Source organism: Rhopalosiphum padi, chromosome 3, assembly GCF_020882245.1.
Source record: "Rhopalosiphum padi isolate XX-2018 chromosome 3, ASM2088224v1, whole genome shotgun sequence".
NCBI lineage: Eukaryota > Metazoa > Arthropoda > Insecta > Hemiptera > Aphididae > Rhopalosiphum > Rhopalosiphum padi.
This window is the reverse complement of record NC_083599.1, coordinates 3,638,080-3,655,817: the sequence shown is the minus strand read 5'-3', so window position 1 is coordinate 3,655,817 and position 17,738 is coordinate 3,638,080. Positions and strand designations below refer to the sequence as shown.

General features: G+C 26.9%; 1 protein-coding gene and 1 long non-coding RNA gene across 2 annotated transcripts; one reads left to right on the top strand and one right to left on the bottom strand.

Moving 5' to 3' along the window:
* The first annotated feature begins 527 nt into the window (after positions 1-527).
* Positions 528-2,469, top strand: LOC132924713 (tigger transposable element-derived protein 4-like). Its single transcript, XM_060989156.1, has 2 exons — positions 528-1,811; positions 2,437-2,469. The coding sequence occupies exons 1-2, from the start codon at positions 528-530 to the stop codon at positions 2,467-2,469; spliced, it is 1,317 nt and encodes a 438-aa protein (XP_060845139.1).
* Positions 2,470-9,376: 6,907 nt separating this feature from the next.
* On the bottom strand, positions 9,377-14,969 carry LOC132924659 (uncharacterized). The gene is made up of 2 exons (XR_009661359.1): positions 14,494-14,969; positions 9,377-14,317 (listed from the first exon to the last, which is right to left on the bottom strand). It is a non-coding gene; the product is annotated as an uncharacterized LOC132924659 (long non-coding RNA).
* Between the last annotated feature and the right edge of the window lie 2,769 nt (positions 14,970-17,738).

Below are 17,738 nucleotides of genomic sequence, written 5' to 3'. Positions count from 1 at the left end.
TATTTAGAAGTTTTTATATCATAACAATATATTATGAAAATGTGTTTATTTAAATATACAGTGGATTCCATCTAATGTGGGCACCGGTTAATATGAGCATCCGCTTAATATGGGCAAAATCGCAAAATGATCTGGTGCCATTACAAATGTATATTAACAAGGTTAAAAAAAATCATGTAATGTGTGCAATTTTTATTTTATTACAACATTCACAACGTTAGAATATGCGAGTGATAAGCACTTGTCCGAAAAATAAGAGTGGTAGGTAATATGCATGGTTATACGGTGGTTACCCAGTGATCCACTTGAGCTGATGTTGCAAGCAAGTTAAGGGATATTATCGTTTTTTGTGTCCGAGCGAGCGAGTAGCGATGTAATCATTGTAATAACTTTTTATTTCACATTGGTGTCACTATTGGATCACTGGTAACTGTGGTATCAGATGTGTTATCGTTTTTCTGACAGATGCGTGGTCTAACGCGTCAATACCCGCATTTCAGTTTTAACGTGATTTTCAATGTGACAATATGTTTCGAAACGATCTCTCCCTGAAGGAAAAAATCGCGATTTTGGACAAAGTGCAATTGTTACCTCTAGGCACTTCACTACGTAAAATCGCTGAAGAATTATGCGTTCCGAAATCAACGATGACAAAACTGCTCAAAGACGAAGTCATTTTACGCAAAAACTTCAATTCAACTCAAACTAGTAATCGAAAACGTGCACGGAAAGGGAAATGTCCTGAAGTTGACGAGGCCTTAAGTGAATGGTATTCACTGATGACAAGTCACGGTGATCCCGTTTCTGGGCCAATGTTGAAATTAAAAGCCGAAGAATTATCCCAGAAATTAGGTAACAATCAGTTTATTGCTTCTAATGGTTGGTTAAGCAGGTGGAAGAATAGACACGAGATCAAATTAAATCGTGTGCATGACGAAAAAGCAAGTGCTGATGCATCCACCTCTAATGATTGGAAAGTGGACAGGCTAAAAATAATTTTGAACGACTTTTCCCCAGATAACATTTTTAATGCAGATGAAACTGGACTGTATTATCGAGCGACACCTGACGGTTCTTTATGTTTCAAAAAGGAAGTGCTATCCGATTCAAAAAAAGCAATGGAGAGGATTACAGTTTTATTATGTGTCAATATGACCGGGAGTGATAAAAGAAAGCTGCTAGTAGTGGGGAAAAGCTTAAAACCTCGATGCTTTAAAAATATGTCTATAAATAAAATTCCAGTGCATTATCGTGCGAATAAAAATGCATGGATGACTTCATCTATATTTTTAAACTGGCTGTTTGAATGGGATAAGGAATTGCAAGCAAAATCTAGGTCCATAGTTCTTCTCATTGATAACTGTGCTGCACATCCAAAAAACGTTCAACTCAAAAACATCACTTTAGAATTCTTGTCACCAAATACGACATCCTTAATCCAACCCTTAAATATGGGTGTTATCAAAAACCTCAAGATGAGGTATAGAATGAAGTTAGTTAATTTTATTCTAGAAAAGATTGAAGAAAAACTGTTTGACTCATCTGCAACTGCTAGCCAAATAAGTAGAAAAATAAACATATTGCAAGCCATACAATTTATATCAGAGAGCTGGCGAGAAATTAGCTGCACAACTGTTATGAATTGTTTCGCTTATTGTGGATTTTCTAATGTTGTTGTTCCACAATCTGAGTTTATTGAATTGAACGAACAATTTTTAGTTATTCAAAACCATAAAGAGTTTGAAAAAATTGATGAAAATGTTCTTTGTTTTGATAATAATGAAGACATTTGTGATGTTGTAGTAGAAAATGTACTTAAAAAAAGGAAATTGAAAAAAGGAGAAGAAGAAGAAGACGACTACAACGACGATACCGAACCACCAATTACAACCAGAGAGGCTAAAAAATGCATTGATTTGTTGCAGAGGTTCTTTATGCAAGAGGGTAACGAAAATAGTCCGTCTGATAAGCTTGAAGCGTGTGCCCACTTTGTCAACCAGATTCACACTAAACAGCTTAGACAACAAACAATTACAACGTTTTGTTTACCTTCAACATCCAAATAGTAATTTTATTTAGTTTTATTTGTATAGTAATTATTTAACATTTTTTTCAATTGTATGATTCACGTGTGCAAAATAACAACTTCTTTGATATTATAATTTTTTTTTTTTTTTTAAACTAATTTCGGTTTTTATGGACAACTGCCTTATGCGGAAAACTGGGCTGGTCCCAACGTGCCCACATTAAGCGGAATCCACTATATTATTATTTAAACTCTATTCTAAGTATTTATGGTCTATTATTATTTAATCTTTACATCATATGTTTGTGGTTTGTCTGTTGAGCATTCAGTACACAATAGTACAACATAGTTTAACTTACTGTATAATAAATTAGTTTGTAATTTACATGTAAATATGTATATTTTTAAAGATAACTGGATCAAAAGTTTTTGAATATTTATAAAATTGGTAATTTTATTCTTAAGTATTTTTTTACATAAATTTATTTCCTATACAATTACCTGAATAATAATAATAATAATGTCATTTTGTGAAATAATCGATTTAATCTTATATTCAGTTTTTGTTAGAGATAAAATAAGATTGATTTCTCTAATGGCATAAATATTGGCCGGAGAAGAGAAATTTCACAGAAAAATAATAATAACTATTAAAATGACAAAAATGAAATATAGATACATCATGAAAATTGTAAGAGTAGTTTAATAAAATGTAATATTTATAAAATGTGATATAATCATGAAATAAATAAATAATAATTATTATTATTATAAATTTATTTATTCGATATCTAACAAATTATCTGAATAATATAATATAGGTATGGCATATTAAGTTTTTTCCTAAATAATGTACTGGCTAATATAGTTATAACTAAATAATCTTCAACTTATTGAATGATGATGGTATCAAATGTTTGTGAATTGTTACAAAATTTGAATTTGCTTAAAATCATATTATATATAATTGTATAATAAATTTACTTATTAAATTAGTAACATTAATGAAAATATTAGATACCTATATTTGTATTTTTCTTTAACACTGAACATAAAAAGTAAACAATAATATCAAACTATTATCAAGTTACTAGTTTAAATCTTAAGTGAGATAATTTTACATTTATTATAAATTCATTGTAAAAAAAATTCACGAGCATTGCAAATGGAATTTTAATATATATTCTTACCTTTCAGTGACTAGTGACCAGGACTCAGAACTTTGTGCACATGCATATTTTTTAGGAAGCTGCATATTAAAAATCTGATTTGATACAAATTTGTTTCATAGTATGTACAATTTAAATACAAAAATAGATGTTGCATATTTTTGCATATTTGGCAAAATTTACATGATTTTGCATATTTAAAGATTTTAAGCGTATTAATGCATATTATATTAATAAATCATTGATTTAAAGAATTTTAAAATAAAGAGTTGTCACACATCGTCGCATTGTCTATATTTTGAATTATTCTATACCAATAATTGATTGCGATTTGTCGGCCCAGTAAAAAAGTTTATTTTTATATAGTAAAAATTTGTTCGTTGTTTATACAGTTTTTGATAAAAATAAACCTTTTACTGGGTCGAAAAATTGCAAAATTGCAATCAATTATTGGTATAGTATAATTTAAAATATTGACAATGTGACAATGTGTGTGGCGGCTCTTTATTTTAAAACTGTGTATACGACAAACGGTTGTATGACTGAATAATCAAAACAATTTTCAAGATCTCCAAACCAAAAATAAAAAATTATACCTTAATTTGTTTAATTTTTTTTTTTTTTTAAATAATTAGACATTTTTTTTAGTTAATTTGTATATAAATAAACATGTTTTTTTTATAAAAAGTAACTGCACATTGTACTGCATAATATTGCATATTTAAGCTTTTTTTAGTGCATGTGTATGTACATATTATTGTATTATTTTTTACCGCATTAAGTTCTTAGCCTTGCTAGTGACTAACAAATACTTTAAATTCACAATAGCTTCAAATAATATACAATATCAGCTTTTCTATAACGTATATGCTATGATTATTTGACAATTATTGTTCTTATTTCATCAATGAAATTTGAAATGTATAAACTTATATCTCAATATTGTTAGTGGCTAGTTAAAACTTTTTTTTACTTTCTCACTTACTCAGTGTACTTGCAGTGTAATTCTAAGCCTGATTCTATTATGTCTAAATTTATATATATATATATATATATATATATATATATATATAAACGTTAATTAATATTCTACATTTTTTTTAATATAATAGACTATCTACATTCTTATATTTGCTTCATACTTCATTGTTTTTACTGTATATATATATTATATAACACAATAGACATTATGTTGTCTATGGTTGAATGTGTGTATATTAATATGTATATTAAGCACTTACAAATATTTATCTAAAAGGGTTTAACATTTTTTTTTTTAAATAAAACGATGCACGTTTAATTATTCAAATATTTATAAATAAGTTGATGTATAGAATTTTGGTATCTTCATTCAAACATTAAATGTACATAATATACAAAAATGTATGACTACATTTTATGTTGGAATTTTTTATAATCATATTATATTTTAAAAATTTGAAATATTCAGAAATTGATAATATTATTTTATTCATATAAACAATTCTAGAAATTAGCTTAACATTTATTTCCTGCCATTAATAATTTTTTGAAAACTTACTAACAAAAATCCACTCATTTCATTATTTTATATTTTAAGATCCAATTTAAATTGACATTTGAACTTAAAATGACTGTAAAAAAATGTGTGTATTTGTATTTTTGAGTTTTTGTTTTTCAAGGAACAACTTTGGAGAAAGTCTGTATCTAATTTTCAAGCATTTATAGCTACTTGGAACTGAAAATATTTTCTGCTATAAAATGTACACAAATAAAACCATATTGTAAAATCACTATATTTATTATTCCACTCAAAATTTAAAATGTTATTAATAATGAAATCAAAATTGTTTTAAAATCTGCAACAAATTGAGTGGTTAAGTCAACTGATATACTATTTTTTTTTATACATCTCTTATATCATCTTTTAAAATAGAACAAACAATTTTAATATACTTAATCAGCTTGATTTAATTTGTTTGTAATAATCTATTACTCCATTAAATGTAAATGTAAATACACTTGTAATAACATTCAATATGCTGAAACATTTTAAAATGTAATAATAATAAAAATAATAACTCCATTTAAATGTAAATCAGGGTAAATACATGATTTATTATTGTTTAGCTTACAACTGCTTGTGTTCATAAATACAAGTTTTTTTAGTAATCACAACATAATATTATATACATTAATTATTTTACATACAGATTTTATTAACAATAATGAATAACATAGGCAAATTTTAAACTTTTTGGTAAATTAACAATATTTTTTTTTTTATTGAAATAGAACAACATTTTTAATTTTTAACTTATATAATCTATTATATTTACTAAATGGCTTAATTTAATTGTAAATTTATAGTAAAAAAAAAAAAAAAATAATAATACTAATTAAAGTAAGTGCACAACAATAATTTTACATAGGTAAAAGACTTTTAAATTTTAAATAATTAATAATAATCATTACCTAGAACAATATAAGGTGCCTATTTATGCATATTATGTATAAGAGTTTATTTCTTATTGATCAAATGTCTCAAATTATGTATTTGAAATACTTTAAAATTGTATTAGCAATAATTTGATAGGTAGGTATATTTGTTATGTATAATGATGTTTTTTTTTTACATTTTCCTGTATAATTATTACCTAGGTAATTAAAATGTAGGTAAGTAACCACTAAGAGTAGTGTTGACTTTATTGCATATAATGTATTGATATTTTTTCATAATATATCATAATATTTTTAAGTCAGTGTTTCCCAACTGGTGTTCCGCGGAACCTGAGGGTTCCGTCAGCCGGTGCTAAGGGTTCCATGAGAAATTTGGAAAAATATAATTTAATTAATAATATTTTTGATTTGAATTATGATTCTAACATAGAATAGCTCCGAAAATTATATGGGGGTTCCACAACGTTTCCTGCAAAGGTTCCGCGAGTAAAAAAAAGTTGGGAAACATTGTTTTAAGTTATAAGTATTGGACATTTATACATATTATGCAAATGCATGTACATGGATTTAATATAATATGTGTATACTTATGTAGGTATTGAATTAATGGCTCTTGTTTTATTAGTTGATGTGAATCCTTTATGTCCAACATTAGCAATGTCGATACCGGCATTTATTTTGTATAATACTTGCTTACCTATAAGTACCTTATTGTTGTAGTATAGGTACCATCCAATTTAAATTGAGGATAGTCGTTTGATAATTTGAGTTCAAAACAAATTATAACCTTTACTTTTTTTTGCATTTATTGTTTTCTTAAACTTTTCAACATTTTTATATTTTCAATCAAACCAACCATTATTATAATGCTATCAAACAAGCATAAGGTACATATACCTTATTTAAATGTATATAATTGTCCAAACTTATATTACCTATATATGATATGCATATACAAACTATATTACAGTATATACTTTTCGTATAGGTACAACACATATATTCTATCGCCCCACTCAAATATTTTCAGTGAGGCACATTATGTTGTTTTTTTAAAAAACACATACATATTATTTATTTATTTTTGCCTATATATAATATGTGTAGATACTAAATATGTTTTATTTATATACCTACCTATCAAACATTGCATAATATTTAACACAGCTGAATTCAGTTAAAATGCTTAAAATTTAACATAAAAACAAATTTATAATATTTACAATAATGTCTATAGGCACCTATAATAATACTTAAAACTAATTTGGTACATAATATATTAATTATTAATCCAAGTTTGTATCATATACAATTATGATTTAAAACAATTAAATTTTATCGATTTACATTTAAAAAAATATATAATTCATACAATATACAAATAAACTATTTCCAACAATTTATTATAAGTTAAAATTTATAAAATGTATAACTATAGTATCCACCAATTGAAGTTTTTTCTTTAAAATGGAGAACATGATTTTTCTTCGTATAGGTAAATTACATTTATAGGCAATAAACCAAAATAAATACGAATTACGTACTTATTGTTTTATTATTTTAATACAGAGATCTTATGATTTTTTTTTTTTTTAATTTTAGCTTGGTCTCTAAAAGAATAGGGATTCTGTTCGGGTATTGGAAATTAAAAATATAAGTTTCTGTAATAATATCGAAGTATAAGGTATTCGTTTTATTGCTTGATGATTCCATTGCCAGTAAAAGCACTGTTTAGATATTAAAATACCTATATAAGATATTTTGTTAGAACTGTATCTACAATGTAAAGCATTCAAAGCTACATTTAAAATGATGACAGCAGTTGAAGTTTTTGGATGTAGCAGTTTGTGAAACGAAATTTTCCTGCTTAAATCAAGTTTTTTAAAACAAAATTCCTATTGCATGTTCCCATTCAAAATTTAGTTATATTGAGTTATGATGAGATTGTTATTAATGGATTTCAGCATTAACGGCATAAATAAATTAAAAATAGTATTAATATTGTTTTTTTCTAATATCTCCCCTAAAATTTGGTTTGTCCCACCCAGTGGCGGTGGGACATTTTGTTTAGAACGTTTGCTTAAAACATCAGAAAAAACATATTGATTTTGTTTTAAAACAATATTTTTTAGTAAATTTTAAATTAAAATAATCTATGGATTTTTTCTACTCTGCAGGATAATATTTTTAAAGACTTTTTTTTGTTGAAAATCAACAATTTTAACGATTTCAAAATTAAAAATAATGGCATCCAAAAAATTGGGCCAATTGTTGTATGCAGACAAAACTGCATAACTGTAAATAAGCATTTTTTTTAATACCTGATGATTTGGTTTGGCTACGGGCCTGGTTTAATTTATTCAGGTAAATTCTGTATCATGTATTTAGTTTTTAATTAATGTAACAAGTACAAGTGCCACAACATTTTTTTTTCGATACTTCAACTACGTGTACCTATTGGTTGAGGTAACGTAGTAAAAATATAGGTATTTTTCATGTCACCAAACGATCAAACTCAAGTTACTTATAAATTTATAGAAAAAATCATTCCTTAATATAGGAAAGTTCAAAGTAAGTCATATTTTATGTGTAGATATAATATGTATTCATATTGAAATTATTTTTAAATTAAAATCTGATAATCGTTGGTATCCACAATATCACTTTTAATAGATATCTAGGTGGTTAAGTATATGTGTACATCTCAAGTGAATTACACACGGGCAATTGTAAATTCCAACGATTTTTAGGTAGTGGAGTTTAGGGTAAGATTTATAAATACAAATTTCATCAGTACTTACGTTTTTTTAAAAAAATTTAATCCTCAGATGGTAAATTCCACCGATTACAACTTTTTGGACCCACGTGTTATGTTTCCTTGGAACATTTTACGGCATCCAATAGACTTTAAGTTGAAAATCAAATTATTTTTATTGTTCCAAAAGGCGATGTCAGACAAAAAAAATAAAATTTAAAAAAAAACATCATTGTAAAATCAATAGATTCGTCGCTCTGCTCAGAAACATGGTTTTGCATACTTATGCATAGATGTGACGAGGAGAAGCTGGTATATTCCACTTCTAAGTTTTGGTTATTAGTGTGATATCGAAATAAGTACGAACAGCGCGAATGAACCTATAATCTCGAAAATACGAACATTAGCCTCTTTGATATTTGAATTCTAGTAATGTCAAGACTTGACATACACGTTTCCAAATTTTTCAAATCCGTTGATATTAGTGGGATACTGAAATAAGTACGAACAGTGCGGAAGAATCGATAATCCCGAAAATAAGGAAAATCATTTTTAAACGAAAAGAAATGAATAATAAGGAATTGTATCTCCTGTATGAAAAAACTCAATATTCTCACATATGTAAGATGTAAAAGATTGGAATTGTTGAGACATAAATAGATAATTAATATCAATTTTGTAAAGAGGGCTTTAAGTTTTTAACAAAAAAATAAATGAGAGACGGCCATTAGGTAAACAAACGGCCACATAAACCAAGAAAAAACGCAGTAGAAAAATATTCCTATGCGTCATGAAAACAAGAATACAATAATCGGACATTACTAGAGAAAAATGGAAAAGCTTACTTGTAGCAGCTGCGAATGTATTCCATGCAGGAGAAAAGTTCAGGCCCGGGAGGAAAATGCACCCTCCTCCCACAATCCAACATACCGTCAGCTAAAATTTGTAAATAAACAAAAAAAAAAATTGTTCGAATTATATAATTAATTACGGTGCTTCTTTTTTCGGGCCCCTTAAAACGTCCGGGCCCGTGAGGAATCCTACCTCCCCCCCCTATCGACGTGCCTGATTCTATGGACTACTGATGAAAAAAAAAAAAAAATTCAAAACACGGAATATTCATATTTTTTGTTATTTGGGTAAATATATATCAGAATAATCTAGTGATAAAAATATAGTCAAAATGATGTTGGGAGCCCTAGAAAAAAAAGTTATATTGAATCGATACAATCATTATAATATATTTTTCCAAATGAAAATAATTTGCAAAATTTTATGAATTTGACGAATTTCGTCAACATTTGATAGGTATTAAAAAAATTGTGTATATATATTTTAATATTTTTAAATAGCTACAATAACAACTTATAACGAACTAGCTGTCCCTGTACACTTAGTCGCCCGAATAAAAGGGTGGCGAAGGTAATAATTTTGACCAAAAAAATAATAGTCCGTTTGGACGAGTGAAATTATTTTTACCTATATGCGAGGTAAAAACCTGGTGACAGATACAGATAATATTATTAATCATTATTATCGAAAATTTAAATAATTCATTGTTGAATATATATCATGAGCATTTTCATACAAAGCCATACAAATTTTGTATTAGAATTTCAAGCTTTTTTACTTTACGAAAAATGTTTTATTTACAATAATTGAAATAAAAAAATCGAAAATTTCTTATGCCTAAATAACTTAAAAGGGAGTCAAAATATTTTAAAAACCATGTATAAAAAATTACCATATAAATACTTAGTAATAATTTAGTCTACATTTATTTGTTCTTGAATTAGGTATAACAAAATATCGAAAATCGTTTGAGGAGAATATTAGTTATTTTATAATGAACATTCAATATATACAATTAATTTGACTTTCTGGTTAACTGTTTTTTATATACAGGTAGAAAAACTTATGAAAAGTTTTGTATTAAATTTTCAAATCTTAGACATAAAAAAGAAAAAAAATGTAAAAATATCAAACTATAAAATAATTTGCAAATTTTTCAGATTTTACGAATTTTGTCAAAATTTAAAATTTAAGCGCTTATAAAAATATATTGTAAATACGAATTTTTACTATTTTATAATCAGTTGTTTTACAACTTATAACGAGCATTGTATTACATCTTTAAGTAATAGTACGAATTAGCGAAAATGTTTTATCGACAATTAAAGAAAAAAAAACTTGAAATTTTCGAATGTCTATAAATAGCTTGAAGAGTCAAAATATTTTGAAAAGTTTGTATTATATAAAAAATGTAAATTTAAACATTTAGAAAAAATGTTAAGTAACTATTGTTATTTTCTTTTTGAGTTACGCCAAATTGATTTTATTGAATACTAGTTTTACGTTTTACTTATAATCTCCACTTCCTCAAAAGTACCCGACTAGATTTAATTTGCTACCAGAAACAATCTCAAAATTTGAATAACGAATTATTTTTGTTGTCTCAGAAGTCGATGACAGACAGAGAATAAAGCACATGTTTTTTTATTAAATTAATACATTTCTCACTCCGCCGAGAATCTAAAACAATACGCTGTCAAAAACCACGATTTTGCGTAAATATTTCAGTTTTTTTGGTTTTTGTTTGTTGTTCTTAATTCTTAAGAAAATTATTGATACCATTTTTTTGAGGGGGCAGAAAATATGGTTGTGAAAAAAAAGCAATTCGACGAGTCTTAAAATAATGTCCGGGACATCTCGCGACGACTTTAGGAAATATTATTATTGTTGTTGTTGCACTGTTATAATCTAGTAGATATTGTGGTGATGCAGTCATTACTTAAACACGTGTTCTCGTGGACATTACACAGCACCGTAATTATTATACTTTGACGATAATATTATATACAGAATATAGCTAACTATCAAGTAATAAAATCGTCGAGTGACATTGAAATAAACATTATATAGACGTTTGATATAGGCTATATAGCTGTGGACAATCACGAGAAAGATACCTGTGTCGAAAAACATATTGGTGAACCCTTAATAATATACCGATAGCTAATTAGTTTTATTATACGAATTATCTATATAATACCTGTATTGCGACTTATACGACGTGTTATGAACATTGAACACAAATACATAATAATGTATTATGAATATATTTATACAAGAGAATCCAATGACGAATTTGTCTGTCTCTGTCTAATAATACACGCACTTCATAGAAATGCAGACGTGTTCTCTGCCAAATGTACCGATTGATCTATGTAGTGAAGTGATAATAAACCTGCAAACATTGACTATTCCAAATTTTCGAAACCCCCCTTAATGGTTATAATATAAAAACGGCTCGTGACAACGATTACCGTCATGACACGGACACGTGTAATAAAACTAAATGTTAATTCTCATATAATATGAACTAGCCACTGTAGGAGACTTGTGAATATTATGTTTTGTATATTTTAGTGATTAAATTTTATAATTCGTATCCATTGAATCCGTAGTGTAAACGATTTTAATAATAATAATTTAATCTACTTTATATACCCACTTATTCATAAAATAAAATATTTTTTTTTTTCAATAACAATGTATCAATATTGAGTAAATGATTTTTAAAATTATACTATTTAACATATTAATTGGTTTATTTCTAAGTCTATATATATATTATGTACGATTTACCTAATACGATATAAAATTAATTTAAATGTTTATAAAAATACAAAAAGTACACGAATATTCATTGAGAAATACATTTAACATTAAATAATTAATATTAAATAACACAAATATTACATTAAAATAAAATTAATTTATAGCTTTATTAATATATATTTATTAACATGTTACTTGTTTTGTCGAACGAATATTTTGACTAGAGTTCATTTTATGATTATGGCTTTGAATATTGTATCCACACAACTATTTAGTCCATAATTATTGACATGAATGACTGTAGAGTGTATGACACAAATACAATTCTCGAAGTCTATAAATTTCAATCTTAATCGTATTTTGCGTGCAATTCTATACTCAAAAATGTTGACCATACACAATACACAGATAATTTATAATTTTTATATTAGAAAAGATTGTTTGTATTTTGTATATAAATTGAAGAAAAACTAAATAAATGTTATTTAAAATACGTACAATTTTTTACCCAAAGAAGTGGACCGACAATATTTGCATTATTTTTGATTACCTACGTACATTTATATTTCAATGTATACTCTTTGATTTATATTTTGTGCATACAATTATAAATTCTGATGTACCTACCTATCCGAATCTATATTTTAATGTATTTTTGCTAATTATATGTGTGATTTATAATAATATTTTGATAAAGGACAAATACGGATAGACAAAAATATAGAGTCATATTAACGAAATTAATTGTTGTCACCAACATAAAATCCTAAATATTGTGCTTACAAAATTATACATATCATATATAATAATATGAACAATTTTAGACCTCACTCCCAAAAAAACTCTTGATCCGCCACTGATTGGTGACCTTTTAAGATTATATGTTGTATGGGGTAAAAGTAAATTAATAATCATTCACAGGGTATCTACACATAGAAATGTGGATCATTGAATTCAACTTGTGTTAGAATTTATTTTTTTATGAATACATTTTTACGTTTATAACGGGTTTAAAGCTCTTTAATTTATAGATAAATATTTTATAAGTTTTAAAGTTGTTAATTTTTATTAAAAAAATAAAATAATTTGAAGTTAAGTATTTAATTTTAATTACTGTTAAATGCGTATAATAATATCAAACAAATATCAACACAGAATACATAATTTTTTCAGGAACGTACTCCAGCTACAAACACATAATTTGTATTTCATTAATACGTGTAGTTGTGACTATTTATATGTGTATTTGTGTATGTATCACTAGTGATTAGTAATTCAACGATTTGAATACAAATGAAATATACGCGCGATAAAATGGGTTTGATTGTAAATTCTCCCGGGTCTTCTTTTTTTTTCAACTAATATGATAGTTCAGGGGCGGCCAAACGGTCGATCGCAAACGATTTCAAAGTCGATCGTGTTAGAATTCATTTTTAGGCTACGCACAAAGTTTGTTTCTTAATAATTATGTATACTTAATAATAACAAAAAACTTTTTTATGGAAGTCGATCCTCAAAGGTGAAGTACATTTTTAGTAGATCGCGACCAAAAAAAGTTTGGCCGCCCCAGCTATAGTTATACATTTTATAATAATTTTTATACACATATTATAGCAAGGCGTGTGCTGAATTTTTTTACAGAGTATGATATACAGTATACACACATATGTATTATTTTTCAAGGGGGTTTACATAACCAAACGCTTTTAATTTGCGTATTGAATGTCAATTTAGTATTGGTGTTTTTTGATTAAATAATAATTTACTTTATAACTCCGATAGTTAAGAAAATATAAACATGCATAAAAAAGTTGTTCAACAGAAAAAAAAAATAATAACAATGTAAACCGTAAGTGTATACAAACCATAGGGGTCATCAATTTGTGGGCCGCCGTCTTCTTTATCTGGCTCTGACATTTATTTTTAAATTATTAATTTTGACGGTGAATTAAATGACGATTTTGAAATGAGTTATAATTTTATTTATTTTTCTAAGCAGTTTTGGATGTGGTTTCACAACTCCCACGTTTCTCGAGCACACGCTTTTATATTATATTAATTTTTTATGCCATGCATTACAATACAAATATAAACAATAACGTATATATTATTATCGTTAAATTATTGTTTGATATAAGTATTTTTTCACAGTTGTTTGTGCTCGGTTTTGTACACTTATAGAATTAAATGGTTAATTTACCTCCGACCAACAGCTGATAATTTCTTTTCGCATAGTTTCATATTTTTCATTGACAGAAATCGATGGCCGGAAAAATGATTCTTGACAACGGTGGAAAAAAAAAATATCTAAATAAATTAAAATAAATCAAAATACACACCAGAAATTTTAAAACAGTGTTTAATAATGTATTGTTATTTTATTCGTCGAAAATTTACAATGGAACGTCTTATAAGTTTATATATATATATATTTTTTTTTAATCTCGATTTCGCTGGTTAATATTAATAAAACAACGACTTACTTCGCCGCCACTGGAGAGTAGACGAAACGCGTCTTACGAGGCTGCGTTTCGGCGCAGGGTACTGGGCGAATAATTATTTTGACGATGAAAACAATTTTCTCGTTTTTGCAAAAACATCACGAACTGACGGACCGACTGTGTAACGAGTGAATCCGCTTGCAATGCTGTGCGGCGTCGATAGGTGCCGACGAATGATTTTCTGCACGTGGTCGACCGACCGTCCAGGTCTGCATCGCGTTCATCTGTGTGCGGCAGCGGAGTATGCCTCCTATACTGAGCGTCGTGCCGCGCCGCGCTGTCGCACGATGGCGGATCGCAGAATATTATTTTTTTTTTTACCGCACATCGTTCACACCCATAGCAGATAAATATAAACACTGGCCAAAATCCCAGTCGTTTGAGAATATCAGATTATAAGTCGCCGCCTGACAGAAATCATAAATATCGGGGCTGTTACAATATTATATATCTCGTGCGCGTCCGATGTCCGTGTAATCTGATGTGCATGTACCTACGTGTTCTGTATATATAGGTATACAATAAGCATATTATATGCCGATAATTGGAAAATAACTTCTCGCGTGATATTATATCACGTATTATATCAATACAATTACGAAACGTAATATTATGTTTTTCTCTGCGATTGCTATATATAATATATATATTATGATATTACCTGCAGTTAAATATAAGAATTTCACAATACATCATTATATATTGTTATTGAAAATTCTAAAAAACCACTATGAATATTTCCAATGTCGTAAATAATTAATTTACATGATTCCGCCGTAGTCGATACCTCAGTGTTTGTAAAAAATTGTTTTAGTTGCGAGAGAAGTTATCGATTATTTATAGATTATTTACAACGCGTGTGACTTTTTCTGTCCAATCGTTGTGTTTTGGAGCACATAAAACGCTTCAATCCTCAACTTTTTGGTGGTTTATGCGGTAAAAATGTACCTATGTTCGTTTAGCTAGTTCGTCAATTAAATGCAAAAAATAATCACAGCAATTTTTAAATAATAAATAAAAACTAACAAAATAACGGGACTTTATGTACATTGTATAACATCAGCAGTTGATAAAACCGATTTTGTTATTTGGTATTAATTTAAAAATTAATGACCGTAGAGATTTTTTAAATATTTATATATGAATATTTTCTAAACATGATGAAAGTATGTTTTTTCGAGCTATTTAGTATTTATATACATAATTTTAAATTTTGAATTTAGGTTGATCAAATTGTTATTGTTGATGATATAATACAAGATATCAAAAGACATTTTTTAAATAAGTTTGCTTAAGCTATAATATGCATGAAAACTTATAATCATAACCATGAAACAAAAACAAAAACTTTTTACAGGTACTTATTTTAAACACCTGTTGGAAATTAGTTTTATACATAAGTTCCAATAATTAATTTTATTTTTCCTAAACAGTAAGGTCTTAATTTTCCGGCACTGCGTCAGTTCGGTACCTTTAGTGATCCGCTATATTTTTTCTACATCAAACTATAATTTTATTTTTGGATTATTGCTTTAATAATTCAATGTATTTGAATCTTTCAATAATATTTTTGGCATTTCGACAACATTTATTAGCTTTTCGGTGATATTAATTACATTTTCATACACAAATTGATAAAAGTGCAATGAAAATAAATTAATTTAAATTTTTACCCGATTTATGTTTTAATATCTAGTTTTTACTACGGTTCTATTAGTATCGGATATTATTTGTATTTTGGTAGATAGCACTTACATAATCCGTGTCTTATGCATGTAAGTCACTTTAATATCATCACTAAAGGATTTTTGAGCAGCCTACACTCGAAAAATGTTCTAGTAAAATTCCAAAAAGTGCCGAAAAGTGTAAAAACATGCAAAATAATATTTTTGTTATATAAGGTATTATAGTCTATAGAAAATAAGATTTTTTTTCAATTAAATGTATCATTATTTTTTATTTATTTAATTTTATATTTAATAGTTATATATACTATAATAATATATTTATGGTTTTATTATATAATTTAAAGGCATAAACCCACAAACTGCCGCATTTAGTCTAGCATATCACCGCGTACATAAGAAGAAATGATAAATTAATTAAGTTCATCAATAAATCAATGTCATTGATTATTTCCTAATCAATAAAAATAAGAGTTAGTTTCAATTATAGAAAAAAAAAATGTTTTTATTCATTTGGCAATAGTTTGAAATATGTTTAAATTAAGTAATTGTATTTTCTTATTTTATTAGCTATTTATTTTATTGATTAAACTTTAAAAAAAAATTGATATGTATATTTTTAGAGCATATCGTATTGTTTTAAATGGATACGTGTTTGGACATTAAGTATTTTTTTGGGGGGCGTCATTAGTTCTCTGCTTTAAAGCATATATAATTTACTATCATGTACATTTCTAAGTATCTTTCCTACAGCTGTGGGCTTGTGGCGGTAGACTGTACTTTGATAGCCGCCTGTATATCATCGGACGTATTATCATGGTTGTCACGTCTTCGTTATCTTTATTTATATTGTATCAGATTAAATTGAAAGTCAAGTTCAAGGATAATGATTATATGTGATTGTAACACAAATTACAAATAATACCTAATAACAGTAATGATACAAAAACGTACATTTTAATGAAATGCAAATTGAAATTGAGTATGAGTAGAACTGTAGGTGTTTTAATGCAAGGACTCTAAAATGTACAATTTTGTGCAAAATAAATCTTCGTTTAAATTTTTCTACTTCACATGATTCGAATTTATAACTTGTTTTTATAGGATTTTTAACATGCGATATGAAAACTGCAATTTGCAATGGTATTAGAAAGCAGTTTAGTCTACACTGTCTATGTATCTATCGTTAATTTTGTAGATTTAATTAGGTTTAGTAATTTTTATTAAGTACCTATTAACTGTGTGATATACAAATTAATTCGATGAGACTAAAATTATTATTTAAATAAAGTGTTTGGTGTTTTGAAGTTTTAATCAAATTAAGTAGGTAGAGGTACCGAACTACCGAATATATTTGATATGGTTTTAAAAAACTAAATAAAACCTAAATCAGAGAATATTTAGTATAATAATATGTTTTATCCGTGAATGCACATCTATTATTATAAAGCGAAATACAATGTTTCGTTTTACTGCTTAAAAAAATAAAATAAAAAATAATCAATAATAATTAATATAATACTACTAATAATAATAATAATA

Bases quoted from the DNA above. Each gene is read 5' to 3' on its own strand.
- LOC132924713 (XM_060989156.1), top strand. From the start codon at position 528: ATGTTTCGAAACGATCTCTCCCTGAAGGAAAAAATCGCGATTTTGGAC. The intron at 1,812-2,436 runs GTACTTAAAAAA...ATATTTTTAAAG, and splicing joins GTGATGTTGTAGTAGAAAAT to ATAACTGGATCAAAAGTTTT.